This window comes from Anas acuta, chromosome 22 (genome assembly GCF_963932015.1).
Source record: "Anas acuta chromosome 22, bAnaAcu1.1, whole genome shotgun sequence".
In the NCBI taxonomy this organism is placed as follows: Eukaryota; Metazoa; Chordata; class Aves; order Anseriformes; family Anatidae; genus Anas; species Anas acuta.
The window spans coordinates 5,632,693-5,660,179 of record NC_089000.1 but is presented as its reverse complement, the minus strand read 5'-3'; the positions used below and the strand labels follow the sequence as shown (position 1 = coordinate 5,660,179).

Below are 27,487 nucleotides of genomic sequence, written 5' to 3'. Positions count from 1 at the left end.
GTCATCCTCCTGAGCCTCGCTCTGCCAAAGCAACCCCCCCTTCAAGGGGAGCTCTCCCTTTAGCTGGCCCTGGCCACCCCACGCTGCTCCAGCTCACCTTTACCACGAGATGGGGGCTTGCCTACCCAGAGCTTATCTCCTGGCCCCTTGCGACAGCTGCTTTGGTACTGGGAAAGTCGTGGCTCGCACCAGTAAGGCCAGTTTGGGGCCAGGTTAGCCTTCATTTCTGCAAAGGCTGCCTTCTCCTGCTGGGCTTGCACCGAAAACAAGAGGCTCCTTTTGTTCCCTCTGCCCCCCCGGGGGAATTTCTTCTTCCCCCTGTCCTTATCTTGGGGCTGGTGCCCGGGTGCTGAGCATTTCTAGGGTCTCGTGGCACGCTCCGGGGCTTGGCTCCGAGCCAGCCATGCTCACGTCCCATCGATTATTTTAATTGTTCCCCACCATACTCTGGAGACACCAATTATATCTATTTCCTGCTCCCTGGCCGGGCAGCCCAGCTCAGCCACTTTCATTGCATTAGCATCGAGACAGCTTTCCTCTCCTTTCCTTTCCTCCAGGCTCCTAATGCAAGCACAGCTCCCACCTCCCCCCCTCTGCATCTCGTGCCCTGAGGAGTGGCCAGGACCTTCCCTGGGGCAGGAGATGTGGGAAATGGCAGGGCCAGCCCCGTGGGGGGAATAAAACGCCAAGCAGGACTCATCTGGGATCCTCCCCTCCCTGATTTCTCCAGCGATCAGTCAGGTGTTTCTTACTCTTTCTTTGCCAGTGATTTCCAGCTGGATCTCCTTCTCCCTCAGCTTCTTCCACTGGGCGTAGTACTTGGTCAGCGGCGTCCCCTCCTCTTTGACCTGCTTCTCCCACTGCTCCTGCGGAGAGAGAGGGGTGCAGGTGTAAGGGAGGTTGGCAAAGCTGTTCTGCAGCAGCACCCCGGCAAATGCAGGGAGTTAGGAGCGGAGTTAAAGCACCTTTTTGCAGCTCCTGGGTAGAAAACTGGCAAGGATGACTCCAAAAACAAGCAGGATAAGTGTGGATGCAGACACTCGAGCAACCCCCGAGTCAGGAGTGGTGTCAGTGAGTGACAACCCCCGCGAGGTCCCCTGGAGGACCACCGAGGTTTCTGGGCATGTCAGCCCCAAATGTGGGCTCCCAGATCCCTGCTCTCCTCTTGTGGCAGAGGCCTGGTTCTCAGAGGTGCTGGGAGCTCACGGCAGCTCTCCTAAATCAGCTCCGTGCCTTCTGGTATCCGCTGCTCCTACCCCGGCCTCGGCTGATCGCTCCTCTCCAGCTGCAGGGCGAGGACACCGCTACAGCAGCCAGGGCAGACAACGCAGCCTGCTGAGAAGGTAACGAAATTTGGCTCCAAGCTGCAGGCAGGGATCACAGGGATTCATCGGAGGATCTACGAGGACAAAATCCGCCCCCTGCTCTTGCAAGGGAGACATCTGATCGCCCGCTAAGTTCTTTTTTTTTTTTTTTTAATTCGGGAAAACCTCACGCAAGCAGTTACAAGACCTAAATACAAAGGGAGCCTGCCTGCCTCTTCCCCCTGCTCCGTGGCCAAGTGTTTATTTTTGCAACCAACGTTCCCCCGCGGGGGCTTGGCCTCCTCCCAGCCTTGGGAGAGCGCACGAAAAACGCCGAGCCCGCTTCCGCGGGGGGAGCACGGAGGCGAAAACACTGGGAGTAGTGGGAAGCACACGAGATGCTTAGAAGGTTTTTTTTTTGTTGGCTGGAAGGGGTGAAGGGCAGCACGTCAGATTACAGCCTGTTGTTTTTAACCTGCCAGGGTCCCTTCGCTTCCAACCCGCGGAGAACCGTGGCTGTTACCTGGATTGCTGCAGTGCCCGGGGGCTTTGTGCTATCCCACAGGACAAAGACAATTTTATTAAGCCCAGCCATGACATGGAAATAGGAATTTAACAGGCAAAAGGAGCAAGGGAAAGCAGCAGCGTGAGGCGGTGAAATCCATCACCCTACATCAGCTCTTGCTCTGGCCCGGCACTGGGAGGGAAGCGGGGATGATCTGTGGCCTCCGCAGCCGGCACCAGGCGCGTCGCGAGAGCGCAGCCAGCCAAAACGGCCCCCGGCTGGTAATTCCCCGGGTCCCAGACCCACAGATCCCTTGGGAGCGTTTGTAACACGGCTCCAAGCTCTGCACCGGAGCCCGTGGCTGCTCCCCAGCCTCCCCCCGGCGGGCTGGCAGCGGGGCTGATGGACCTCTGGCTCCGGCAGCGCCGGCTGGAGGAGACGCCAGGCGGCAGACAGCGCGGCTCTCCTGGAGCTCTGGCCCACGAGGAGTAATTCCTGAGGAGCACGGAGTCACCCCCTTCAAGGATCAGGCTCCCATCAGGCTGCCAGCTGCAGGCAGGCAATTTGTTGATGCTGCTTGGGGAGGAGGGCTTCCGAGAAAGGCTCTTCTTGGGGAAGGCAAAGGTCTGGTCGCTCTGATGCGGCTCTTTGGGGTTTAAGGAGTGTCGGAATCCAGAGATGAAAAAATAAAAATAAAACAATCCCATCTTTCTCATTGGCACGCCTCTATGGGGATTTTAAGAGTGGATGCTGTTGTACCCACCTCAACCGTTTGCAATTCTTCTTTTATTCCTGCCTCTGCATCACCGTGCTGCCAGGGGACACCCAGCACGGATCAAGCCCCCGGTGCTGTGCAAACGGAAAAGGTCACTGGGATGGGGATGGATGCAAATTTGGAAATCCTACAGCAACGAGGCAATGCCTGCCATCAGCTCATTCCCTCCCTGGTCTGGGCTGGGCTCAAATGCAGGAAGAAGCACCTCTTAAAGGGCAGGAAGAGAACCTGTCCCCAAACAGGCTGGGCAAAACAGAGCTTTTGTTTCCCCAAAGCAGCCCCAACCTTACCTGCAACGCTCCTGCAGGTGCACCAGCATCAGCTAGGAGCTGTGCGGGCAGCAAGATGTTAAAATGATGGCTCAGTTCTTAAAAAAAGGGGCTGCTGCCAGAGCTGCTGGGAAAAGCAGACAGTGGCAGGGTTGTTGGAAACCCATTTTTTCTTTTCAGCCAACGATCCTCCCCAGCCCATCGTTCCAGGGAGCCCTGGGGGCTGAAACCTCCACCTCTGCGGAGCGGGTGGGTGGTCACGGCGCTGTCTGCCCGCAGAAGCTACAGAACAACAACACAACCCCAACCACTGCGCTCCAGACGGGAAGCCTAATTCCTCTGGCAAAGCAGCCCGAGCCTGAGCGGCATTTCCAGAACCCAGGACTACTCAGCCTCTTCAAAACCAGCTCCCTCAACCCCTTCATCCCAGAGGAGCAGCGCTGTGCCCAGGCACTGATGTGCCAGGATTTCCAAGGGTGATTTTCCTGCAGTTCCTGCACTTTGATCCCCTCAATTACCTCCCAGACACAGATAATTCCTCCTCTCTCCTGCTGGGCAAGGAATTATCCGACTCACCGCTGACTCTCAGGCGGAGGCGTGCACACACAGCTCACCTGCAGAGGTTGCTGCGCCGGCTAAATGCAAAGCTCCCCGTCCCAAAGGAAAAGCAAACGAAGCTTCGTTAGCGAGGCTTCCCTTTGGCTTCGTTTGCATAGGGCCTGCCTTGCAGATACCTCGGAGCTGAGCAGGTCAGCGGGTCCCAAAGAAGGAGGAAGCAAAGCAAAGGAAAAAAAAAAAGCTGTGAGCAGGGATGCTGAACGGGCTCTCCATCCCCGGGAGGGCGTAGCTCAGAGCAAGCTGAGTCCTGGAGCAGGGGAAGCGAGGAGGAAGGCGGCCTCTGCAGCTGTGCACACGCCAAGGAACTTCCTACCAGGGGTGAGGAATCACTGGTGTGTCTGGTAAGGCAGGAGGGGAGCAGGACAGGAGCACGGTCCCCTTGGAGGCAAAAAAAAATAGAGCAACAGAAGGTTCCCCTCCTACCCCAGGCTGGCAGAGAACAGCACAACGGAATTAAGCCCAGGCAGCTGCTTCTGGAGCGTTTGAACAGGTCCCTGCTTCGAGCTGAAACCAGCAGCTTCCAGTGCCTCCATCTGCATCCAGCTGGCTGCGGCAGCTTCCTTACGGAGAGGCCCTGGAGACCAGCACCTCTTGGCACGCCTCGACAGGCAGCTCGTCTCCGCCTGCTCCTTTCGTGGTGCCTTCCCTCCGGACCCTTCCCAGCCAGGGGAACACCCCTAGCCACGACAGGTTTTTTCCAGGAAGACAGCATCTCATTCTGTTAGCCAGATGGCCAACTATTTACTACCTCACCCTCCAAATATCCTGTTTTCTACCCGTGCAGTTCATTTCCTAAAATAAAAAGCGCTGACCATTACCCCTGCTGCTCTCCTTCAGCTCATCACCGAGGCAGAACTGCCCTGAGATGCAACCCAACACCTCCACGGGCCCTACAAGCCACCCAGCACCACTGCATCTTTTCCAGGCACCGAATGTGCTCAGCATTTCCTCTGCAGGGTGGGTGTTTGCTTGGATTGCAGACAGCAGGACGCACCAGCATCTCTCCTGGTGCCCAGCTGTGGTGCCCAGGGTACCTGATCACAGTTCTTTGGGCTCGTACCTTTAGCTGTTCTCCAGTTCTGCCTCCACAAGAGACCAGGAAAATGGAAAAAGGTTTGGCTCAGGATTCTGAACTGTATCAGTCAGATACAGCTGCTGGAGAGGTGTCTCCACAGACCAGGAGGAAACAACACGGTGATAGAGGAGGTGAAATCCCCCCCCTTCACCTTAAGGCATGAGCTGGCACCGGCGTACCAGCAGCGGGGTGATGAGAAGCCCGAAATTCCCCAGCAGAGGATGTGCCCCAGCGAAGCGAGGCTCTTCCATACGTGCGTGTGTGGTGAGTAAGAGCAGGGTGTAATTTATGGGCTGTGTTTTCCATGAGGTTCTTGGCTGCGGGGCCCTGCCCAGCCGGGTTGTTTGCGAGCGCCTGCCGCACCCCACGGCCCCGTTTCCAGGAGCTCGTCCTCCCTCCTCCCCCTGCCACCCGCTTGGCCCCGGCAGCCGGAGCCTGCCTGTCTTTCCAGGAAGCCCAAATCGAAGCAGCAGACTCACCACAGACTCCCTGCTGGCCACCCCGAAGGTAGCTTTCTGACGCCTGCTGGCGATGTAGGCAGAATTTTCCTGCACTTTCTCCAGCAGCTGCCGGATAGGCTTGCAGTAGTTGGCGATCTTGCACTCCTTCAGGAAAGATTTTAGCTGGGAGGAGGGGGAAGAAGAAGAAGGAAAGCCACGTTAGAGTTTTCATGCACAGACCCCATCAGCAAAAAAAAAAACATCTCCCACCCTCGGTGAGGGACAGCACGGGGGTGCCTGCTGCCTTCCATTCATACCACGGAGCAGCATCCTGCCACCTAGGGCTGGGAGGATGCAGAGATACAGATATCTGCACCCAATCCAGCTGTGGGGCTCGCTCAGGAACAGCTCTGCACCCTTTAACTCGAGCTCTTTCTGAAAGGGTGCACTGCTGGGGCTGGAGCAGCACCGCGACGGATATTGGGGTGGGAATCCCAGGTAGGTGAGGCTGGGAGGCAGAGATTGAGAAAGGAGTGCACAAAGGATCGTCTGTGGGCTGGGACTGGAGGTCTTTGCACGGCTCAGTGGGAAAACTGGGGGCTGGCAGAGCTGTAGGGCTGTGGGTCAGGCCAGGGGGCCATGTGCAGAGTCACTCGGGGTGAAGTTTGCTTAGCGCCTGCCTGCCAGCCCAGCTCCGGCTGGAACCTCCCATTTTTCGAGGGCACAAACCCACGCAGGCACCACAGAAAAATGCACGGAGCAACCCCCACAGGCATGTGCCTCGATAATTCCTCCTTTTAAGACCCAAGGGCTTCGGCGGAACGGCTGGGACGAGAGCCAGGCTGCCAGGAAACCACAAACCCAAAAAGGGCACGGGCCAGGTCCAGCCTACTCGCAGGGAGCTGGCCCCTGCCCTCCCTCGGCGCAGGAAACACTCCAGTACCCCCAGACGATGGGACTGTCTCACTGCCAACACCCTGTTTTTGTGGGGTTTGCTTTTTTTCTCTCTCAGCAGCTCTCACAGGGCTCTGACACCGCGGCGAGGCGGCAGAGGATGCTCCAAACAGGAGGAGAGATGGGAGCGCGCGGATTGACCCCGGTTTCCATTTCAGCACGCTGCTAGGTTTCCACCAACTCTCCAAATTCTGCAGGGCGACCTTCTTGCCAGTGTACCAGACGCTTTGATTTAAGGGAAAAGAGACCCAAGGGGGCAGCAGAAAATGGTTAACCACGAGGGAGCCTTCACCTGCCTGCTCCACGCGGGGAGAACGTCCCCATCAGCTGGCAGCAGGGGCTGCTCTCCTCCCTTTCTCCACCTGCCAGCCCTCAGCCAACTCCGAGAAAGGGGAGATAAAACCAACACCTTGCCCCCTTTCTGCAGACAGCCCCGCCAACAGGTACAAAGGAACCATCCCCAAGCGCTGCTGCCGGCCAGCCCCGTCCTGTTCTCACCCTCCCTTTCTAAAATATTTTTTTGTGGGCGCTGCATATTTATCTCCGCGGAGAGATGCATTTGTCATTCCATTTATCTCCCCTGATCCCCCCGGCTGCAGCCCCAGATCCATTTCATCCGCTGCCACGGACATTCTCATTTTTCTTCCCTTGCACGAGTGTCACCTGAAATCCTGCCGAATCTCGGGCTCTATCGGGGCGGTTTGGCGGCGTGCGCTCGCTCTCCCGGCCCTGCGCTTCATTTCTCCTCCGCCCCCCTCCTCTCCCCGACCCAGGCAATCCCTCACAGCCCCACTGCTATCTGCCACGGATATTAACGAAAGGTAATGAGATCTCAGCCCTGCGTTCGGAGGCAGGGAACGACCGAGACAGTGAAAGATAGAGGGGGGAGAGAGAGAGAGAGAGAGAAAGGAACCCTCTGCGTGCCTTTTTCCCCGCTGCCAAGCACAACAACCGCAGCTTTCCAGAATAAAAGCGCTCAGAACATGTGTTTGTGTGTGTGTGTGCTGTTAACATCTCACGTCGGCTCCCAGCTAAGCAGCTCTGTGATTAGTGGGATTGATCCCGTCCAACTGCCAGCCTCAAACGCCAAGGGTTTGTACCAGTGGGGAGACCGCAGCGAAACCCCAGCTCCTCTTACAGTAAACGACACGGGCAACGAGAAATGATGGGCTGCAGCTGGGCTCGTGTGTGCCAGGGAACCCAAAGCAACCCCAATCCTCCACTCTCAGGCAGTAGGGGCAATATCCAGCTGGGTCAGAGCGAGCAGGAGGGAGAGCAGCTGGCAGGGACCCCGGCACCTCCGCCCTTCTGCGAGCCCTGCCCTGACCGTGCCACCTCCCAGCAGCACCAGCCCCTATCCAAACCCTCCAATTTTCCCTTTTAACCTCTCACCTCTGCTCTGCGCTGCCTGGAAGGACCCTACAGACGAGGGATTCTCTTCCAAGCACCCAGACGCACGCCCTGAGCTCCTCACCCGCCCGTGTTGGAAGCAGCAACAGCCCGGGGGTCGTGCCTTTGAACCGCCTCCCTCCCCTGCTGGCTCCGCTTTCCTTTCATCTGCCCCGGCTGCTTCCTGCCTTCCAGGCAAGGAGGCTCCGAAGTTCAGGCTGAAGGCAGTTCAGCCCAGCTTCTCCCAAAGCCGCCGACCAGGAGGAGATGAGCTCTCGGCGCAGCCCTCGCCAGCTGGAAGCCAGCCCCTGCCCCACGGCGCTGAGCGAAGCACGGGGAGGGGGGGCCAGAGGGATTTTTTTTTTTTTCTGGTTAACTGGAGCGGTGCCAAGGGAAAAGCCTTCCCCCGCATGCCTTCCTGAAGGCTCCGAGATTTTGGGAAGCTAACCTCAGCAGCCCGGGCCCAGCAGACGGCCACGAGGCTGTGGTTAGTGGCAGCCGAAGAGGAATCCGACAGCGGGAATTCTCTGCGGAAAGCCGGGCTGGTCCCGGGGTGGGTTTGGAAGCCACGGGGCGCTCCTCGTTCCAGCTCCAACCTCGGCTCCGACAGCTTGGCTGCTCCCAGCAGCTGCTGGCTGAGACCAAAGGGCTTTGTTCGCCGCCGATAAAGTGAGAAGCAAAAGGAGAGCAGGCACGGGAGCTGCTCTGCGAGCGTGGAGGCTGCCTGTCAGCTCGCATTAGGCAGGGCAGCCGGCTGGCAGCTCGGCGATGCCTCTGCCAGGCTGCAGCAGCAACGTGGGCAGGCACAGCGGCTCGTGGCAGCAGAGCAGAAGTGCGTGGCCCCACAGAGGATACAGGAGCAACCAAAATTGTTCGCCACCTGCCGCTTGTGAGTTAAAAATAAGAGGAATGGGAGGATGTGAAGGAACAAGCTCCAGCTTGTTTGCACTCAGCAATCCTCCTGTGCAATGCAGAGAGGTCGCTGCTCATTCGAAACAAGCCACCAGCTTCAGCTCCTGGTATTAGGGGAGGATTAGGCTCCATACACCCAGACACGGCCCCATTAGGCTGCCTTATTGCAGAGAAAGAAGCGTGTAAACACGAAGTGGCGAGGAAGAACTGCCTGCCACGGAATGCCAGGGCAGAGGGAAAGGAGAGCTCTTCGCAGCAATGCTCTGAGGTGCGTTGAGGGAGATGGACAGAGACAGGAATTGGACACGGGGAGAAAGTGCCCCAGCTGGAGGGGACACAGGCGGGGAGAGAGGATTGCCATCTTGTGGAGAGCACGTGAGAAAAGCCGTAAGGCAAGGAGAAACACGAGCTCTGAGAGCACAGGTGCTGTGCTGAGATAATACAGCAAATCTGGACAACTCTGAATCGCCAAGGACTGCATTCACTGGTCAAAAATACATCTCTACAGCCCGTTGTCCCTCTCTGTCTCCCAAAAGAGCGGCTCACACTAAAGCCACTTTCACCTACCTTCAGCCTCCTGTTGGATGCCTCTGTTCCTAAGAATCCCTCAAAATGCAAACACAAACTGTGACTGGGAAAAGGTAAACAGCTCTCCCCTCACATTATCAGGACCATCTAAAGTTTGCTGCTAGGTTAAAGGAGCTCATCCCACTCTGGGGACGTTCAAGAGGCGTCCTATATCTTACCTGGATGATAGTGGGGAGAACCAACTCTGGGAACCCGATGCTGTGGGCTTGGCAATGCAGGTACTCAAGAATCAGGTCATAGAGCTGTTCGATGAGGCCATCCTGGGTAGAGGGAGCAGAAATAGAGATATCAGATAGGAACTAAGCCCCTCAGCTCCCAGACTGGGAAATGAGCCTCTAACCTACAGGACAGGATCACAGAACACGCTGCTAGGGCCAGTCCTGTTTGTAGAGAGGCTGTGTTGCTGAGGATGTGCACTGTTGGCAGCTGGGTTCCACTTACTCGGAAGGCTTTCTCCTGCAGGTTGGCGTTGGAAAGCTTCAGGATCACCGCGAAGTTTATCGGCTTAGCACTCATGCGTCCTGGCCTCTTGTTGAAATCCACTTGCTGGAAAATCTGCAAGAGAAGCAATTGAGCGTAAGGATGGTCACGCCACGAAACAAACAGACACCCCACGACTCAACCAAGACCGTGCAGTTGATGACAGAGTTGAGAAGACAACCCAAGAGCCCTGATTCCTGCCTGCTCATTCTGATCACTGTCCAACAGCTTTTTTTAAATGTCCCAGCAAAGGACAGCTTGGGAGCAAACACCGAGCATACTCAAGGCTTTAGAGCCCTGAGCATGAAAGATGCCACGGAAGCGTGGTGTAAAAGGGAACCCACACAAGCAATAGCACAAGGAACTAGAGGTTTGCTCCTCGGACCTGTGCTTCAGACAGCAGGGTGGTACTGCAAGGCTTGAGCGTGCTTTGGAGCTGTCCCTGAAGATGAGATGCTTTTCAACAGCAAGGCTAAATGCTGCTTATACCAACCGATTACCTTCTTATTGTCACTGAAGTAAGTGTCTGAATTGTCCTAGGAAGCAGATGGACCAGGGAGTCCTTTCCACAAACACCCCTTGCCAGGCAAGGTCTCTCTGGTCTAACGCCTTTCCCACCAGTGTCCCTTGTACCAATTATAACTGAACAGCCTTTGAATAAGCACAGATTATTCTCCACGGACACATTTCTCTTTATAGCAAGGGCCGTGGGGAAAAAACTGGCTCCCTTCCAGATTCTGAGCAGAGACTACACACGTAGCTCCTCAAAAAGAACCCCAAGAGGCACACACAGCACCCAGGGTAAAGCTGGATGCCCAACACACCGCGGCGTGTCAAACCCGCATCTTTGCTGTTACATTCTTCCAGAAATGGGAAATGATAATGCTTAATGCTCATGGTTAGGGAAAAGAACATTTATTTCATGCAAAAGCTGGCAGAGGCAGACCTCAGGAGAAAGCTGAAAAGAGCTGCACAGACCGCTCACACCAGGGCACGTTCCCAGAGACTCCCATCAGGGGATAACAAGCAGCAATCAAGGGAGGTGGTCGCTAATAAGGGAGCTTTGTTTCAAAAAGCCAGCCCCGAATGACCAACTGGCAATCACTTGCGTGCCAGCTGACAACCTTTGAGGGGTCTGACAGGGAACACAGCCTGCCTGCCTGTGCCTCTGAGCACAAGGTCCCTGCCTCCAAGACGCTCAGCCCCTAGATTCCCAACACTTCTAAATATTACTTTCGAGCAGGAAATAATTTCTATTCCCTCTACGCGGCGATACATTCATCATCAGAGCCCAAGCAGCCCAGAAAGGCAGTGCACTGATTGCTAGAGGGTGAGGTGGGGGAGAGGGAGGGCGCTCGGGTCACTCTGCTGCCCCCGGGCCAGAAAAGCATGGAGCCGGCTATTGATTTTTTTACATTTTATTTGTCAATCCAGGTTATTTGGAAGGGAGGGACAAGCCTGGTGGCTTGTGAAAACAAAGAGCCCTAGCCTAGGGAATCGATGCTATAAACCTCGTTATGCACGGTTATTTCTTTGGCCAAAACAGTCGTATTGATCCCCGAGGTCAGACGCATTAAAGAAAAAGGCAGCGGGCGCTGTGGGATCCTAACATGCCACTAGGCAAGTGGGAAAATACAAGCAGAGGGTTTGAAACCTTCCCAGATGTGCTGGGGAATCTGTCGGGACACGTGGAAAGGGGAAAAATGTGGTTCCCAGCCCTAGATCGTGCAGGATGGCCCAGCCAGCAGCCAGGCTGAAAGAGGGGATGACTGCGTCTAGGAATCCTGTGGCAGGGCAGAAAAGTGATAACGAGGGACTGGAGGGCCAGAAAATATCCAAAGCCAAGGGCTTGGCTGGAGTGAGACCCACCAGCAGAGAGAAAAATGGACAGGAGGGGGTTTTCAGCAAGCTCTAGCTCACCCCTCCTACGTTGGTAGGGTGAAGGGTGCTGGGGTGTACAGCTTGCACCAGCAGAAAACCAAGCCCACAGCCCCAGCACTCTTATTTTATTACCCCCACCCCATCCTGACTTCCCTCAGGCTCCAGCAAAGCCTCCTGGCAGCTGCTTTGATCAGCCCGAGGCCGGCTGCCCCAGGCCAGCCCCCAGCAAGGAGGCAGAGCTCTGCAGGACCCGCCTGCAGCCTCCTCGCGGCTGCTCCAGCACCCTCCACCTCACCCCAGGCACCCAGCAGGGCTGCTCAGAGCCCAGCTGCTGCCAAGCTGAGAAAAACTGCTCAACTTTTGTAATATATTCCCGTTTTGCATCCTCTGGGGTTATTCCTTCCCCCCTACAGGACATTGCATCCCCCTTGGTTGAGCTGCGGGAGGTTTCTCCAACGTGCCAAGGTCCCTCTGAAGAGCAGGGCTCTGCTGGTGCAATATTCCTCCCAGCTTTGCACCTTCTGCATGCTTCTTGTCCTTGTCCCTGTGTTCAAACCATGAGTGATAACATCTCACCCCCCTGACGAGCACTGTCCCAGCAGCACACCCCACAGCCAGCTTCTCCAGCCCCCAAATCCTCAGCCTGGCTGTGAGGTGTGGGAGATGGCACCCAAAGCCTCGATAACGGGAAGATAAAACACCCGGGGGGCTCTTCCCTCATCCATGGAGCCAACTGGCTCTTGGTAGGAGGCTATTAGATGGGTCGAGCATCATTTCACTCAGAAAAGTCCTGGCACAAGCAGGGTTATTGCAGCTTAAAAGCTGCAGGGCAGTATTTGGAGGGAGGGAATGCCCAGGATAAGGGATGCATCTTCAGCTGGTGCAGAGGCTCAGCTCAGCAAGCCTGACGTTGTAGTTTTTCCTCCGTGCAATAATGCAAAGAGCCCCCAGCTTGTAGAAAACTTAAAATCTACGACAAGGTCCAGGATTATGGGCCCCCAACAAGCCCCCACCCAGGTATGTCACCGGGCTTCAGGCCCCCCGGGGACCTTCTCCAAAGCGTGCTGCACATCCAAACCAAAACTCAAGCCACTGAAGTGTCAAAGTGAAGAGCTCACGCCTCCCTAAGCACGTCAGGGTTAACCTCTTTCCCCATTCCTCCGCAGGGAAGCTAATTTTAAATTGGCATGCCAAGCCTGCCTGTGGGGAGATTTCCACCTTGTTTATCCACACCTGCCTTCCAGCAGATGAGCCACCGCTTCTCCTGCTGCAGAAACTAGTGCCTGTCACAAAATAATTGAAGTGCTGGGGGAAAAAAAAATAGCCTGGGATCTCACAGGCCCTCCAAGGGTGGGAACAATACAAAAATAAAAGCCTGCCTGCTTTACGCTTTCTCTCAAGCCGTCTCCTCTCATCTAAGAGGTGATTTTAGCAAGCTTCTTTTGCTCCCCCCCCCCAAAAAGCAGAGTCAAAAGAGGAGACAGCCCTGGGTGCCCGTGCTGGGGAGCATCAGCTCCTGTCAGGCTGCATCAAGCAGCCAGCTCTCATTTCGACTGGCAGGGGCTTGGGGAATTCCCGTGCCTGGGGGAATTGCACAAACATTCAATCTGCTGGCTCCTGAAAGCACAGCAGAGACAGGGCTGAGACGAGAGGTAGCCAGGGCTGGGCTTCGTGGTGGAGAGGGGGGAGGGAAGCAATCGTGGTCCCTTCATAGAGAAGGTTTTCAAGATCCACAGCGAGGCTATACAAAGCTCAGCCACGTTTTTTTTCAGGGCTTTGTGCACGTCTGGTGTCACTCACTCCAGAGCCTGGCTACGTTTGGATCCAGCTGCATCAGCGAGTGAGGGGCAGGCTGCCGTCCTTCACAGCAAATGGAGCATGGGAAGGCTTCGATCTGCCCCCTGACCCCAGCCCTGCCCCTTAAACCCAGCATTTAGGAGGGGCTGAGCAGCGTGCTGCTTCTCTCTCACCTCGCTTTGGATGCTGGGTTTAAAACGTGCTGGTTTTGTGACATGGTGTGGTGCAGGACTGTTTATCCCTGGCACCTTGGGTTCAAATTGGAAATTAAGGGCTAGCAACATGTGTGCAGGCATTTTACCCTGTCCCCTGTCTCTCCTTTGTCACCAACACCTGGACAAGGCAGGCCCAGCAGCGCCTCGCACGCAGCAGGCTGGGATGTGGTGGGGAGGAAGCTCAGCGTGCGCTGCGGTCACGGCTGGCTGGGGCCCGACACACGGATTGCAGCCCCACGGGGAAGGAGGTTTTTTTCCTCTCTGAGCATTGAAAATTAAAAATAAAAAGCAGAGGAACCGTCCTGCCCCCCAGGCTCTGCTACGGCGGCGCGGAGATGCCTCTATGGGTGGATGTGGCTGGCAGAGTTTCAAGAGTGTGTGAAGGAGAGGAAGGAAGCAGGCAAATGGCAAAGCCACACAGGCCAGGGCCAGGGCGCGGCGGAGGGGGGCGGGAGAGCAGGAGGAGATTTATAAACATCGCTGGCTTCCACGGGCTCAGAGGATGTGGTTTGCAGAGGACGTTTACAACAACACAAAACCACAAAAGCCTTGGCTTCAACAGAACTTGATTAGGAACGAGCCCAGCTGACTCAGGTCATTTGTTACAGAAGCCTCCCTCATTCTCCTCTAACAGCCAGCCTCACGCTGACCTTCGGGGGCTTTGCATTCCTCACCTTGCCCCATTTCTCCCTCAGAAGTGTTTCTTCAAAGAAAAAGCCACTTCTGTACTGCCCTCTCACAGCAGCAAGGCGGGGAGACATCAGGAATCTGATCTATGGGAATCTGGATGGAAAACACAAGCACCAGTATTTCACCAAACAGCCTGTGTTTCACCAGGCTGCCTCCAAGGGGATTTTTTTGACCAAATTAAGCCTTGAAGCACCTTTTTCCTTCCATCTCCCTTTGTCTGTGGTTATGACAAACTCTTCCATTTGCTAAGACACAAACACATCAAGGGGATCACGTAACAGCTTGGGGACTTACTGCAGCCAGCTGAATCAAAGCTCCTCCTTGGAAATCCTTTGCCTATTCCAGCTGCATCAGCCAAACCACCTAGGAATGTCTTTTTGCACCCAGCTGATCTCAGATGGAGGAAAATTATAAATCTAATCCTGTTTGCTAACCGCATGCTGTCTGATGGTGTTTGCCAAGGGGTTTAGGGTGTGAGCAGATCCCAGAGGGAGCTGTTGGTGGGTAGGGTAAATATGAAGGTGTTCATTAGGTAGCAGACAGTTGTTGCTACACCAGCAGGACCCACTGACCTCCAGGATAAATGGCAGCACGGGGATGAAGGTCCTGGTGTTCTCAGACAGCAGCGTAAGGGCACGGATGCAGTGCATGCGCAGCGGGTAGAACCGAGCTGTGGGTACCAGCCTAGAGGGGAAAAAAAGAAAGGATATTAGGCCAGGATAATACAGGAGCTGCACTCGCAGTCCCCAGCAACATTTTAGAGCCCTTCCTACTCTACAAAAAGGAAGAGAGCTTTAGGATTGCACAGCAAACCGAGCTGAAGCTATCCCACAGTGGGGAAAAATTCATGCGTGGTAAAGCTGTGACACCAACAACCAGGTTCCTGCAACCAGAGCACCAGGTTCTTCTGGGACAGAGGAGGGGAAGTGCTACGAGAAGTGGCAGGAACCAGCAGTGAAATGCTCAGCTGAAGCAGTGAATTTGCCAGAAATGGGCTCCCCGAGCACACAGGAGGGACTGCAAGGAGAAGGTGGTAACCAATTTCAGGTTGCGTACCCTCTGCGTGCCCGCACAGCTTGTGCTGTCACCTCAGTAGCCACACTTGTCACTTGGAATGTCACCAGGGCAGGAGGAGCTGGACCAGCAGCACATCAGAAAGGACAGAGCAGGACCGAGAGGGGCATCACGAGACCCTCTCAGCCCTCTCCAACAGAGGAGGAATCGCTCAGCTGCTCCTCTTTCAGAGAGGAAAGAGGATTGAAACTGCTAGTGATGAGCAGGGAGGGAAAGAGGCCGCCTTTGACCATGCTTGAGGCTGTTATGCCTTTGGATATTAAAGGGAACTAAGCACAGCTGCCTCTGTAAGGTGGGGCACCGCAGGCTCAGCTCTCCCCCAGTGCCACCTAAGCCAGCAGCAGGGAACACAGAGCCCAGCATCAATCCCATGGCTACCCCTAGGACACCAAAACTCGCTACCTTACCCCTCCAGAAACCTCTTGCTATGCACGCCTGTACTAGAAGACAGATGCCCCCAGCACTAACAAGTTTTTTTCTTTTTTTTCCATGGAATTCTCAAACAACAGCCCCACATCCAATAAATCCCTCCCTCCCCACCCAAAGAGGGTTTGATGAGAAACCCAGGGGAGAACACACCTGACCAGGCACCATAAATCACCTCCACCTCCCCCATCCTCCCCACACGCTAAATAGTGGAATAATTATCACTGGATCCATTATAGGAATAAATCTACTTCCCGCCCTGATCTGGCACCACTAGAGATGACGAAAGCCATTCTCAGGAATTAATTGATCGAGGGATAAACCTGTTAAATGTATAGATTTACTGTAAACCAAGACCATTAATTTTAGAGTGCTCTGCGATGCAACAATCTGTTTAACTTCCCGATGGCTGGATGCTCGGGGAATACAAAACACAGCTGGGCCTTGGCTCTGCTGAGGAAGATCTGCCCAGGGGTCACACCAACAAGTTCAAATCCACTTGCTCTGGTTCACAGCTCATGCTTTTCATCTCAGAGAGTGCTCCCTGTTATCTTACCATCACCAGCTCTTGCAACACCTGCCCTGCTTCTCCCGTGCAGCAGGCTGTGGTGCAGGGAACAGCCCCAAGGCACTTGGAGGCTTATTTTTACTAGATACAGTTCCTTCTGCTCTACTCCTGTCTGGTCACAGTCTTTTTCTGACTGGGGAGAACACAGAAAGCTTCTTACGGTATCGGTCTCTGCCCCACCAAGCCAAGGGAAGGAGTTGAAGGACACCAAAGCTGTGCTTGCATCTCTACCTGTACGTGCTGGGAGGCTGGAGACCAACCCTCACAGGGCATCACAAATCCTCATTTAACTACAAGCCAGGGCAGAACCTCATATTTATAGCCTGGAGTAAGAGCAAGGTAGGAAGTCAAGCAGACAAGGTCAGGAGAACGCTTGCCTTCAGCCTGGAAAAAGGGACAGGAGCTCCTGCAACAACTCTGACACAAAAAAAAGCAGGAGAGACAATCACAAGCATGCAGACCAGACCGAGAACTTTACAGACCACAGAAGCAGAAAGAGAAAGAGAAAGAAAAGCAGGCATCTCCTTTGTGTTCTGTCTCTGCAATACCTACAGCACTACCCCAGCGGTCAAAGCAACTGCAACCTTTCAGCTGTTTGCAAGATCAACACCGCTGATTTTTACAAGGCAATGCCATTAGCAAACTCAGCAGCGAGGCTTTTTCCAGCAGCCCTGAAGTCAGAAGCGATCAATTCCAACATTTTTCCATTCAGCAGTCTGCCTTCCCCGATCACATCTGAGCATGTGCAGCTTGGACACGTTTCAGGAACGGACCCCATGCATTATTAAAAGTAGTTTCGGCGTGTTTTATATGCTGGAGAGCAGGGAGAGGGAGCAAGGAAACAAGGGAGCTGATTTTAATTTTAGTAGCAACCCTCTGCTCCTAGTTACCGTATTTAATCACATTTCCAATTCTGCCTCGGTCCCTGCCTAGAGCAAAAACAAACCGATGAGCGGTGGTTTCTCTGCAATCCCCTCCCGAAAGCCACCAGGGTGGCACAAGGAGCTGGTCCTGCAGACAGACACCCTGCTCGCTGCCCTTTCGCTGGAGCAAGGCGCCACCTCCTGGTTCTGAAGGCACTTGGGGAAGGAGAATCTCCTCCAAGGGCTATTTATCCCCCTCCGGATGCTGCCAGGAGCACAAATGAAATGTTCTGCGGATGGAGAAGCTGCACAGCATCCTTCCCTACCACCCCATCACACGCACCTGGGATCTATTTCTATTTTCCCCGTGCTGAAATTCATCTCTCAGGCTCCCCAACCTTTGACACCTTGTCAGACGGTGGCTGCACTTGGTGCCGAGCACCTCTGCACATCGCTGATGCGAACAAGTTTTATTTGCTGCTCTTGCTGAGACTCACCCAGTTCACCTCTCCTTGGCCCCAGCTCGCTGATTTATCTGCCTGGACAGGTAGAAAACTGCCTCGACTTGTCTGCAGGACAACTGGAGCTCGGCAGCAGCAGCGGGAAGCAGCCTGTGCACATGGGGGATGGGGAGAAGGATGTATGCACACCAACGATCGTTTAAATCTGCTTATCTTCATCACCACTTGGGAGTTTTTCAAGACCAGGCGGGTGGGGTTTTAAAGCTGAGAATCTGGTTACAGAGCTAACAGGATTTCAGGGATCACCAGAGATTCAGAAATTCCCTCAACGCCCATTAACAGCAGCTTCAAAGCAGAAAAAATTCAAACACACAGGGTGATAGGGGAAAAAGATAAGTGAAGTAAAAAAACTGCAAGCAAAAAACAATGAGAAAAGCTTTCATATTGCTCAAAATAAGCAAAAGCAGGCTTGTGCACAATTAAAAATAAGACTTCAGCACACTTCTGATTCCAAAACCAAGTCCTTATCTCCTCCCTGATTTCAAACTCCCCTCAAAATAGCACAGCTCTGAGACTATCAGAAACTGCTGAGCATGAGCATGGCACGGCATGCATGCACTTGGACAGCTCCACAGAAATACCCAGACAGATATAACTTCTTGGAAAGAGCTCTCAGGAAAGGAATTCTACCTGGTGCTGCCACTCCTCTACTTGTGAGGACATTCCAACAGATGTTGGAAGGCAAAACTGTCCCGTCTGGGTTAGTACTTCACATGAATGCTTGGAACTACTCTTATTTTAAGCTTACCTGTTAGATAGTGTCCTCTTTCTCAATGAATTCTAAGAAATACAAAGCTCCAGCAGTTCAGGTATCACGCTTTTTAGCGAAGCAGAATTGGACTAGGCACCAAAACTACCTGCATTGCTTTGTGTCTCCCCAGCTCCCCATGAGATGATAGCAAAGAAGGGTTTAGGTTGTTCAGAGATGTGCCCAGACTGCACAAACTCCACAAATAGTTTGCAGTATGGCAAAAAAGCAGCTGACACTACTTTCTGTCCTCACTGCTGTTCACCACTTAGCTACTTTTGAGCCCAATCCTTCCTGCAGCATCTGATTTCACACCCCCTGAGCCCATGGTCTCAGCTGGTGAAGCAGAGGCACTGACTTCCTCTCCAGCAACCCTTTAATTCCTTCATGCAACGTGCTCGCAACACGCCTGCAGCTGTAATACCTCCATCAAAAGCAGCTCTCAGGTTAAATCCAAATCACATAACGGTACCACCCCTTCGGAACTGTTTTACCACATCCAACAAGAGAAGGATTGCCAGGAGAGAAAAAAACACTTACTTTATACAGCCAATGATGACCTGTGTCAGAGGATAGATCAAGGGCTCCATGACCTCGCTGGGGTAGATCGTGCTGAGAACCCGACACCAGAAATAGAGGCAGTGGACGTACTGCCAGTTGTAGACAGACTGGAAGTTCTCCTGCAGGAAAGGGATGAACAGACTTGTAAACAGGGCACCTGAGAGGGGCTCAACTCTAATTTCTCTCCCCAATTCATTCCTTTCTCCTGCAGGACACTGCGCACTGCCCAGAGGATAACTCACATTCTGGCTGTGGCTTTGATGCTGGTGGCTCTTCCACCACCCAGCAGAGTCAGATGCAGCACGCCATAATTTAGTACTGGTTAGTGCCTTGAAGGAAATAACGCGCAGCACAGCCTGCTTTTCTTCCCAAGTACGGCTCATTGGAGAGGGATGATTTAATGACTCAGCTCCCAGCAGATGGTGAGATGCGGCCAAGCATCAGGAAGCCTTTAACCGTTCACTCACAGGCCTGGGGACAGTCCCCAGGAACCCCCAGGTAGGAAGGCTGGAAAGCAGCACTGCTCTGACAGCCTCGTCAGCTGCCTTCTGGCCTCTGCAGACCAGAAAGGAGAGAGAAAAAGCATGTAAACTACTACAGGAGGAAATTCCTCTGGATTTCCCCTCTTTGTACTCAGACTCTGGCTGTGATGGGGCAGCTTATCCTTCCTGCTCAAGGCCTCCCTTCCCTCAGATGTGTTATCCAACCCCCCTGCCCACCACCCCACTATCTCTGAAGCATAATGCCAGTATTTTAAAGATGTTTCTGTGAGCATTCACTGTCACAGCAAGCACCGAGCCATCAGCCTAGCACTCCTCCCTGCTTTTGGGAAAGACACAGTCCAGGCCAGTTGAAGTTTTCAACTGTAGAGTAAAAATGACAGAGCTGAGAACAGACTTGCAGCTCTGTTTCTAAGCCAGCCTTTATGGTTACCAGCAAAAACAATGCAAGAGGCCAGTGTGTCTGACACGCCGTGACACCAGAACAGTGGTTTCAGGCTGGCCCAGACCAAGTCTTGCACAAAATCCAAGCCACGTGGTTTTTCAAGAATGTTTGGGCAAGCCCCTACTCCTTCCTGCCATGTGCTGGAGCAGCCCACAGTGCCAGAGTAAACAGAAGCCCAGAAAGAGTGCAGAAGTCCCTTAAGGACACTCTTTCCAATGAGTTCTGCAGGCCCAGAATGCACAGCATTGCACCAAGATTTTAGGAGATAAGATTTTAAAAGGTGCCTCAGCTCCAGCCTGTTTCACACAGGCTTTCAAGGTTCAGGTCACCCCTTTTGTATGGTGAAAACAAGATGTGCAAGTCCCAGAAAAAGCACAGAAGCCCTGAACTGCAACCACTGGCCCAAATCTTGTGATAGGAACTTAGGCTGCAGCTGGAAGTGGCAGAGCTCTCACCAGGTCAGAGATGTACCAAGGTTTGTTCTCAGCTTCTCCTGTAAACAGCGACCTGCTCCTGTAACCACCTTCCACAGCCACCCACTGCTCAATTTAAGTTAATTGGCTTACTGCGAGGATTTATACCTTTTGGTTGTGCTGATGTCATTTAAAATTCCTGCAACCCTCCCCAGCTGTGAAAACAAGTGGATTTAGGTCTTGTCTGGGCCAGACTCAGTCTTACACCGAGTGTGTAAGAAGCCACCACAATCCAATTAGGGTAGGCACATACATCCCAGACTTCGTTTATCCCCATGTCTGAACAGCCAGGAGATTTAACCGGTCACCAATCCTGCAATGTTTGGGAGCAGCTCAAGCATTAATCTACAGGGATCCGTTTTGCTGAACATGAACAAAGCCAGGATTAACAAGCTGACTCAGATTTGCTAGGTCAGACTGGAGGCGGCCCAAATCAGGGCTGTTCCCAAAAAGTCTGAGCTGCTTTGTTCAATTGGATGGGCAATGCCAGCTGCTGATGGATTGGGCAGACTCACACACCAGGGTCATTCCTGGTCTTCTTTACCCTCAGCTTTTGCAACAGAGGCTGCCAACTATAAATGCAGAAGAGGGAGAGTGGAAATCCTTGCAAGATGAGGAGAGAAAAGTGACTCCCACCCCCTGTAGTGGCCTGTTCTCTCCTTCCTTGCTGAAAACTAACACAGAAAAGAAGAATTCACAGACAGCTATGAAGATTTCAAGCTCCCAGTCCCAGCAAATAATCCCTCAGCACATCATGAAATGGATCAGACAATTCCTGACACTTCAGAGAGGCCACCAAAAGCCTGAAGTGGCTACAGTGGCTTTCCTCCCCACAGCAGGGCACCTACCTTCTTCTTTATGGTCATAGCACTGCGCAGGTGGATGGCGAGCTGCCGGATATAGATGAAGGCGTGCTGGTAGGAGATGTTGGTGTCCAGGGCATACATCTCTGTCAGCGTCCGCTGCATGAAGTTGATCATGGGCAGCACGTTGGGAGAAGTAAATCTTGAGTTCTTCACAAACGAGATGTACATTTGCTGTTGGGGAAAGAGGACGATGTACTTGTTGTCAGAACAAAACCAGTGTTTTACCGACCTACCCCACTCAGGCGTTCCCAACCACCTGCAAAGTGTTCCTTTAAAAAACAGACACTTAAAAAAAATATGAGGAGAGAATTCAGTCTACTGCTCTCCAAGGAAAGAGTCAGAATCTTTTCTCACCCGTGCATTGTTTAGCAGAGCTTAGAAACGTCCTTGCCATTGCTCCTCCACAGGAGGAGGAAGGAGCTGCAGGATGGCTTTGAGCCACACACGCTGAAGGCTGGTCACAGCAGTTAATGCAGCTCTCTGGTAACAAACAGTGGTAACAATGCAAACTACACTTGGGAGCCTCAGCTATTAGCCGAGAGCAGCACTGAGTAGCGTGGCAGCACTTGAAGAAAGCCCTTGAGAGGCTGGAGGATGAGTATTCAGCCAGCAGACAGGCAAGTACCAGAGGCATTCTCTGCAAAGCCCAGGCCCGCGTGCCTCTCGCAGGAACAGCAGCGGGCAGGAGACTCTGACCTGCAGAATTTCTCCCATTTTACATTGCAGGGGAGCCAGCACCTTGCCCTACCTCACAGGCTGCCCTAAGTTCTTTGCATTTGACTTCAGAAAAGCTGCAGAGCAGAGGAAACAGCAGGCTCACCTTCAGCAAGGTGTGCAGGTACGCATCTTTCTTGTGGCGGCAGATCTTGTTCAGCACGAGGAAGGCCAGCACTCTCACCGTTTCCTCGCCCGTGCTCCACAAATGAACTACTCGCTGGGAAGGGAAACCCACAGATAAGCATCCCAGCCTCGCCCTGCTACAGCTTTTCATTTAAACATCACCCCCTTGTTGCCCTCTTTCGCTCTTTTCCGCCCCCATTGTTGTTCTTAAGCACTCAGCAGTTGTGACTAAGTTTCTGCAAAAATATTCCACCCACAGCATGGAGTGAAATGCTATCACAGACACACACAGACTCAGGCAGCAAGCACTCCATCTGCAGCAGGGAAGCAGACAGCTTCCCCAGAACACCCCCGTGTCACTTAGCGTAGGGACTCGCGCTGAGTGCACACATTTTGCTCACTCAGCTTTCCCTGAAAGAGCTCCATGGCACTCACAAACCTGGAGGAGAAAGCACAAATCCCCTCTGGGACCAGAAGAAAAGCGAGGGAAGAGTCCAGGAGACTGGACTGTCATGGGATCCGGTCCAAATACCATGAGGGGCTCATTTGGAGGGATGAAGAAAGTGCTTGAGAGCTACACGAAGCACCACAGCACGCGGCCTTACCTTGAGAAGTATACGGCACTGCTTTGGGAAGGTCAGATAATAAGGCACTGTGGCATTGACATGCTGAAGGACTGCTGCTCCAACAGAGGCTTCTGTTAAACAAGACAGGAGCTACAAGGAAAAAAAAACCCAAAATCCTAGTTAGTATAGTCCTCCTCACATCTTCCTTTAGCATTTATAGCATTGGTATTTTGCTGTTCCCAAGTAATTCTGGGCTCCAAAGGACTGGAAGAACAGCCTAGCAGGAAGCTGAAAAAACCCGAGCTGTATTTGGAATGGAGCAGGTCCACAGCAGGTTAAATAATTCCCCTGAAGGAACATCTTAAACAGGAGCTCAGGCTACGAGCACCTGAGTTCATCACTTAAAGCCTCACTCAGCTGTACTGCAACAACTCCATCTCCATGAAGCTTCCAGCTTCTTACAGGCAGCGTGACACTGATGCCATTGTCATCTCACCACAGATGGCCGAGGCGTGATGAAGACGCTCTCAGTCTACACACAGCTTGCTCGGAAGCAGACCATCTGAGCTGCCTGAAGACTTCCAGTGCTTCACGAGATTTTTTTCAGGGGAAGCAGGAATGCTACCGGGTATCTAGAGGTCAACTCGAGCTCAAGAAAAAGGTTTAAACATCATCTTGGTGTCTCTGGGTTGTTCAGCTCAGTTCACCTGCAGCCAAACCCAAGCACAGAACTTTGTGCTTTCTAATTTAAGCTCGAAGTCATCTCAATTTCAAAGAAGTTCTGCACAATGGAATATCCACTCTTGCCTGAAATCCCAACTGCTGTAAGCAGAGACATTTTTCTAACTTTGCTTTCTTTCTCATTCTCCTCCTTGCACTGCAAGGACTCTGCAGTGAACAAGTCTCCTGCAAGGTCCCTCACACAACAAAAAGAAAACACTTTTCAGAAACTATCATGCCAGAAAAACCCTGCCACAAAGCATGAGGACACCCAGAAGGAAGCACAGGACCAGGAATTATTTCCATGACTGGACTGCCAGCTTTTCCTTTTCTTCTGCAGTCGTTAGTTCTGCTACTGCTAAGAAGCACCACAGCTTCAGGAAAAAGCTCTGCTGATCAAAAGGCTGTTTCTGCTAAGTCATCCTGCCCTCGTTACCTCACAGCAAAAAGGCATCAGCATCCCCCCCTTATGTTCCCTGCCCTCAGTTTGTGAAGAATGTCACAGTGATACTGTCAGTTTTGTATTTTTTATGTCCCATACTTGGGGATGTTACAGCTTTCCACCTTCATATTTACTACAAGAAATGTTAAGATCATAACACCAAAATATGCATTAGAAATTCAGAATGCTGGAGCACAGCACTGCCAACTCCATGGACGCTAATTATTTTGGCAGACAAATTAAGGCAAAGAATTGCCAGAAGGTTTAACTAGTCCTTCTTTACAGGCTGCCTATTTTCAACCAGTTATTCTATAGAGCTCCGTGCTATTTGTTAGACCAAAAACCTTCAAAACCAAGAGACGTGCAGACTCACAGCTCACAAATGCCCAAAGCTCCAAGACCCGCTGAGACTGCAGAGAGCAGAAATAATCTCAGCAAATAAATTAATAAATAAGCTCACTGATGCACAGATGAACCCTGAGAACACAAACATGCTGGAATTTCTTACTTGGATTGTACAGGTCAGGTACATTCTAATGTCCAGTCGCAGCTTGCTCCAAATTGGGCTGCTGGAAGGGAGGATCATCCTGGAAGCAAACGAGTTGAGTTTAGCTTTTTTTTAAAAAAAAAAAAAAACACAAATTAATGCTTCAGTAACAGAACAGTGAGTTTACTTTCTTAGCATTGCCAATGAGTAAAAAAAACTGCTTGTAAAGCAAAAATAAAAAAAAAGTAATGATTTTGTCACAGATGCAGAGAAGCACTTCTCACAGCATTACAAAATTTGATTCAAGGCAGAGTTCAGCTTCCCAGCCAGGTACCCAGGTCTCAGACTGATTCAGGGAAACTAACGATAACCAGGAAATTGTTATTTCTGGGATCAGTCTCTTCCAAGCTTTAGGCATTGTACTTACAAAGTAGAGGCCTTAAACCACCCCAAAATTCAAACACAGCCTACACCAACCAGGCTCGTGCAGCAGAAAGGTAGAACTGGAGCTTCTAGAATTAAAGCCCCACCAGCTCTCTCTCACCAGTAGTTCTCAGATCTCCTCAGACTTACTTTTGTTTGTTCTTCGGGGCTTTTATAAGCAGCAGCTCTTGCAGGCAGTGGAAGAGGTCCCGGACACAGAAGGACACAAGGGCATTGAACACTGTTTAAAAAAAGTCCAAAAAGCATTTTTAAGTGACCTTCCACATATTCCTGGATTCTCAGCTAACCTGAAAAGAGCTCTCTAAGGAGCTGAAGCCACAGGAGCCTTCTCTACTCTCCACATGAAGAGCACCAAGCACAAAAGCAGCCTGACCCTTCACCAGTGCTCTGCCCCAAAACATAACGGGGATTCATAAGTACTTTTTAAAGGGTTGCATAGGTACCTTTTATAGGGTCACATGGGTTATAAAATGGGGTAAAAAGACAAAACAGCTCTGTAAAATTAGTTCTAAGAGGCCACAGCAAGAAGCAGCAGCAAAAGTTGTCCAAAAAACTTCAATGTGAGGATTTCAACAGAACTAACTTTGCTCAAAGAGATATAATCCCACTCCCACGAACATGAAGATAAGCCACTCACATGAAACTTACCCTTCCACAGGCTTTGTTAACTCCTGTCTGTACTTATTCTTTTCTAATAGCTGACATTCCCCTTCCCAAATGAGGTATGGGTGTATTTCACACAGAAGCACAGCAATCAACTCACCTGCAGCATCAATGACTTTGTACTTGCTAGGGTCAGCCCCGTCATTATCTCCTTTGGTAGTTGCTACGGCCGCTTTGAATGCTTGAGTGATTTCATGGAAGAGCTTTGGTGTTAGCCGTCTCTGGGGAAAGAGCAAGACAAGCAACAGTCAAACTCTGAAGCACTACTGGGACAGGAGAATTGGAATTACTGGAAGCTTGGTTGCAAAAATAGCTCCATCCTTTCACGTGAAGAAAGGTGTGAAGACAGTTAACAAATGCCAGCGGCCTTCACTTGCTCTAAAATAGGTTTCTAGGACATTTAATTGGTTGGGGGATGAGGAACAGAGACCTAGCTGCAAGCAATTATCCAGCCTGACCTTTCCCTCCCCCTCTTGCAGGCAGCAAGCTATTTTATCACTGCTCAAAATGGGACTTCAGAGAAGTTCTTGGAACTGTCACAGACACAGCACTTAGCAAGGCAGTGAACAAGAATTAATCATCCTGCCTTTTTCTGAGCCGTTCCAGTTTCTCCAGCTTCCCCCCTCTGACAGAGTCAGAGTAATCTTGCAACCCAAGCAAAAATTGCAGACAAATCATACTGAAATCACAAGAAATCTACGGGCAGGACTGTCACCATCTCCTCCGTACTTGTGAAATATGAACAAACCCAAAGGTGGTCTTTTAGAGGTGGTGACATGTGGAAGAACGTTAAAGGAGAACACTCCAGTGCCTTGTATTCTAGCTCCCTGCTCACCTCCGCAGCTTTCTTCCATTCTTCAACCATCTTCAAGCTGACAGGAATGGTATCAGCTTTCTTATGTTTGGCTGTTTTACGTTCGTCTTCATCTTCATCATCTTCATCTTCATCACTCGCTTCCTAGAAAAGTTTTTTATGAAGACTGAGTAAATGCTTACAGACTTATTTTCTGGCCCTGCCTCTTTTGCTGAGAGGCTGCTGAAGAGGAGAGCAGGCAGCAGCAATTGTTAATAATGCTGTTAGCAGCACTTCATGTAAAGCACTAACAAAATTAAAGTTACCACAAATTCCCCAAAAAACTCCTCCTGGGCCACCTGTGCCACCATAGGCCCCACTACACTTTGTCCCTGCACTGAAACTCAAACACTTAACGTGTACTTGATTGATTTCAGCTGAAATAATTGGTTCCAGCTGCCTAAATTAACACCTGGTACCTCCAGTGTATCAGGTGGTACGTGCAACCTCTCATCGTCCTCATCAGAGCTGTCTGAGGCATCAAAGTTCAGCAGAGTGCGGTCGTTTTCTTCCAAAAACTTGTAAAACTCGGGATCCCTTTCCTTCAGCCGGGAGAGCTGGTCTTTGTGCTCAGAGGCCTTCCCCTTCTTCCTGGTAGATAAAAATTAATGGGTGTTAATTCATTAATTCACTGCTTGAGCTTCTGCTGGGGCTGGAGGGAAAGCACACAGCCTGGTAATGAGGTGCAGCTGGGACTAACGGGAATGGTGAGGGGTTTACCTGCTGGGCTCCCACCTGGAACACTTTTAACACACATTTTGGAGGGCTTGTTAAGGAGTGCTTTAATTGGGGATTAAAGAAAGCTGAAGTTTAATTGAGGGCTGGGAACAGCTGAACCTCGTGGCAGACTGAGGCTGTGCTGGGCTGATGGAGGTACCAGCTAGAGGTCCTGAAGAGCAGTTTATGAAGGAAAAACTCATTTTTTTTATTTTTTTCAGGATTATTTTTGCAAACTTTTTAAATAAAAAGCACTGAAACATTGATATTTAATAGCGAAGAACCCAGAAACCCACCCCACGCGAGCAACCTGACGGCAGACCCTCAGCAAAGCCCCCCTTTTGACACAAAACCTCTCATTTCCCACCCAATTTTGGCTCCCGGGCCCCGCAGCCCGGCCCTCACCTGGCGGCCGCCTGGGCCCGGCCCCGCTCCCGCTGCTTCGGCCTCGGCCTCGCCTCCTCCTCCCCCTCCTCATCGCCGTCAGGCTCCGACTCGAAGCCGTCCGCGAGGAACTCGTCCACGCTCAGCTCCGCCAGGCTCCTGCGGGCCGGGAGGGAAGGGGTTAAAGGGGATAAAATGGGGTAAAAAGAGGTTAAAAAGGTTAAAAAAGGGGGGGGGGGGGGCAGGCCCAGGCGCTCACCTCCTCCCGCTGCCCGCCATGCTGCCGCCTGTCCCACTTCCGCTCCCACAATGCCCCGCGGCGGGGAGGGGCGGGGCTAAAACCTCCTGGGCCGGGGGGGCACCGTAATGAAGGCGGGGCCACGCCCACTGAGAGCGAGGCCACGCCCACTGAGAGCGAGGCCACGCCCACTAAG

At 52.3% G+C, this 27,487-nt stretch overlaps 1 protein-coding gene across 1 annotated transcript in view; it reads right to left on the bottom strand.

Annotated features, from left to right (window-relative positions):
• NOC2L (NOC2 like nucleolar associated transcriptional repressor) overlaps positions 1-27,453 on the bottom strand; it is a 32,682-nt gene extending 5,229 nt beyond the window's left edge. Inside the window, exons 1-16 of the mRNA XM_068658909.1 lie at positions 27,313-27,453; positions 27,075-27,212; positions 26,372-26,543; positions 25,935-26,057; positions 25,200-25,320; positions 24,566-24,656; positions 24,014-24,092; positions 22,383-22,493; positions 21,758-21,871; positions 20,920-21,108; positions 18,633-18,772; positions 14,465-14,576; positions 9,271-9,384; positions 8,988-9,089; positions 5,026-5,169; positions 753-866 (exon numbers count right to left, since the gene is read on the bottom strand). Coding sequence (XP_068515010.1) covers positions 753-866; positions 5,026-5,169; positions 8,988-9,089; positions 9,271-9,384; positions 14,465-14,576; positions 18,633-18,772; positions 20,920-21,108; positions 21,758-21,871; positions 22,383-22,493; positions 24,014-24,092; positions 24,566-24,656; positions 25,200-25,320; positions 25,935-26,057; positions 26,372-26,543; positions 27,075-27,212; positions 27,313-27,332 — 1,884 coding nt within the window. The 5' untranslated portion in view covers positions 27,333-27,453. The remainder of the gene's footprint in view (positions 1-752; positions 867-5,025; positions 5,170-8,987; positions 9,090-9,270; positions 9,385-14,464; positions 14,577-18,632; positions 18,773-20,919; positions 21,109-21,757; positions 21,872-22,382; positions 22,494-24,013; positions 24,093-24,565; positions 24,657-25,199; positions 25,321-25,934; positions 26,058-26,371; positions 26,544-27,074; positions 27,213-27,312) is intronic.
• Between the last annotated feature and the right edge of the window lie 34 nt (positions 27,454-27,487).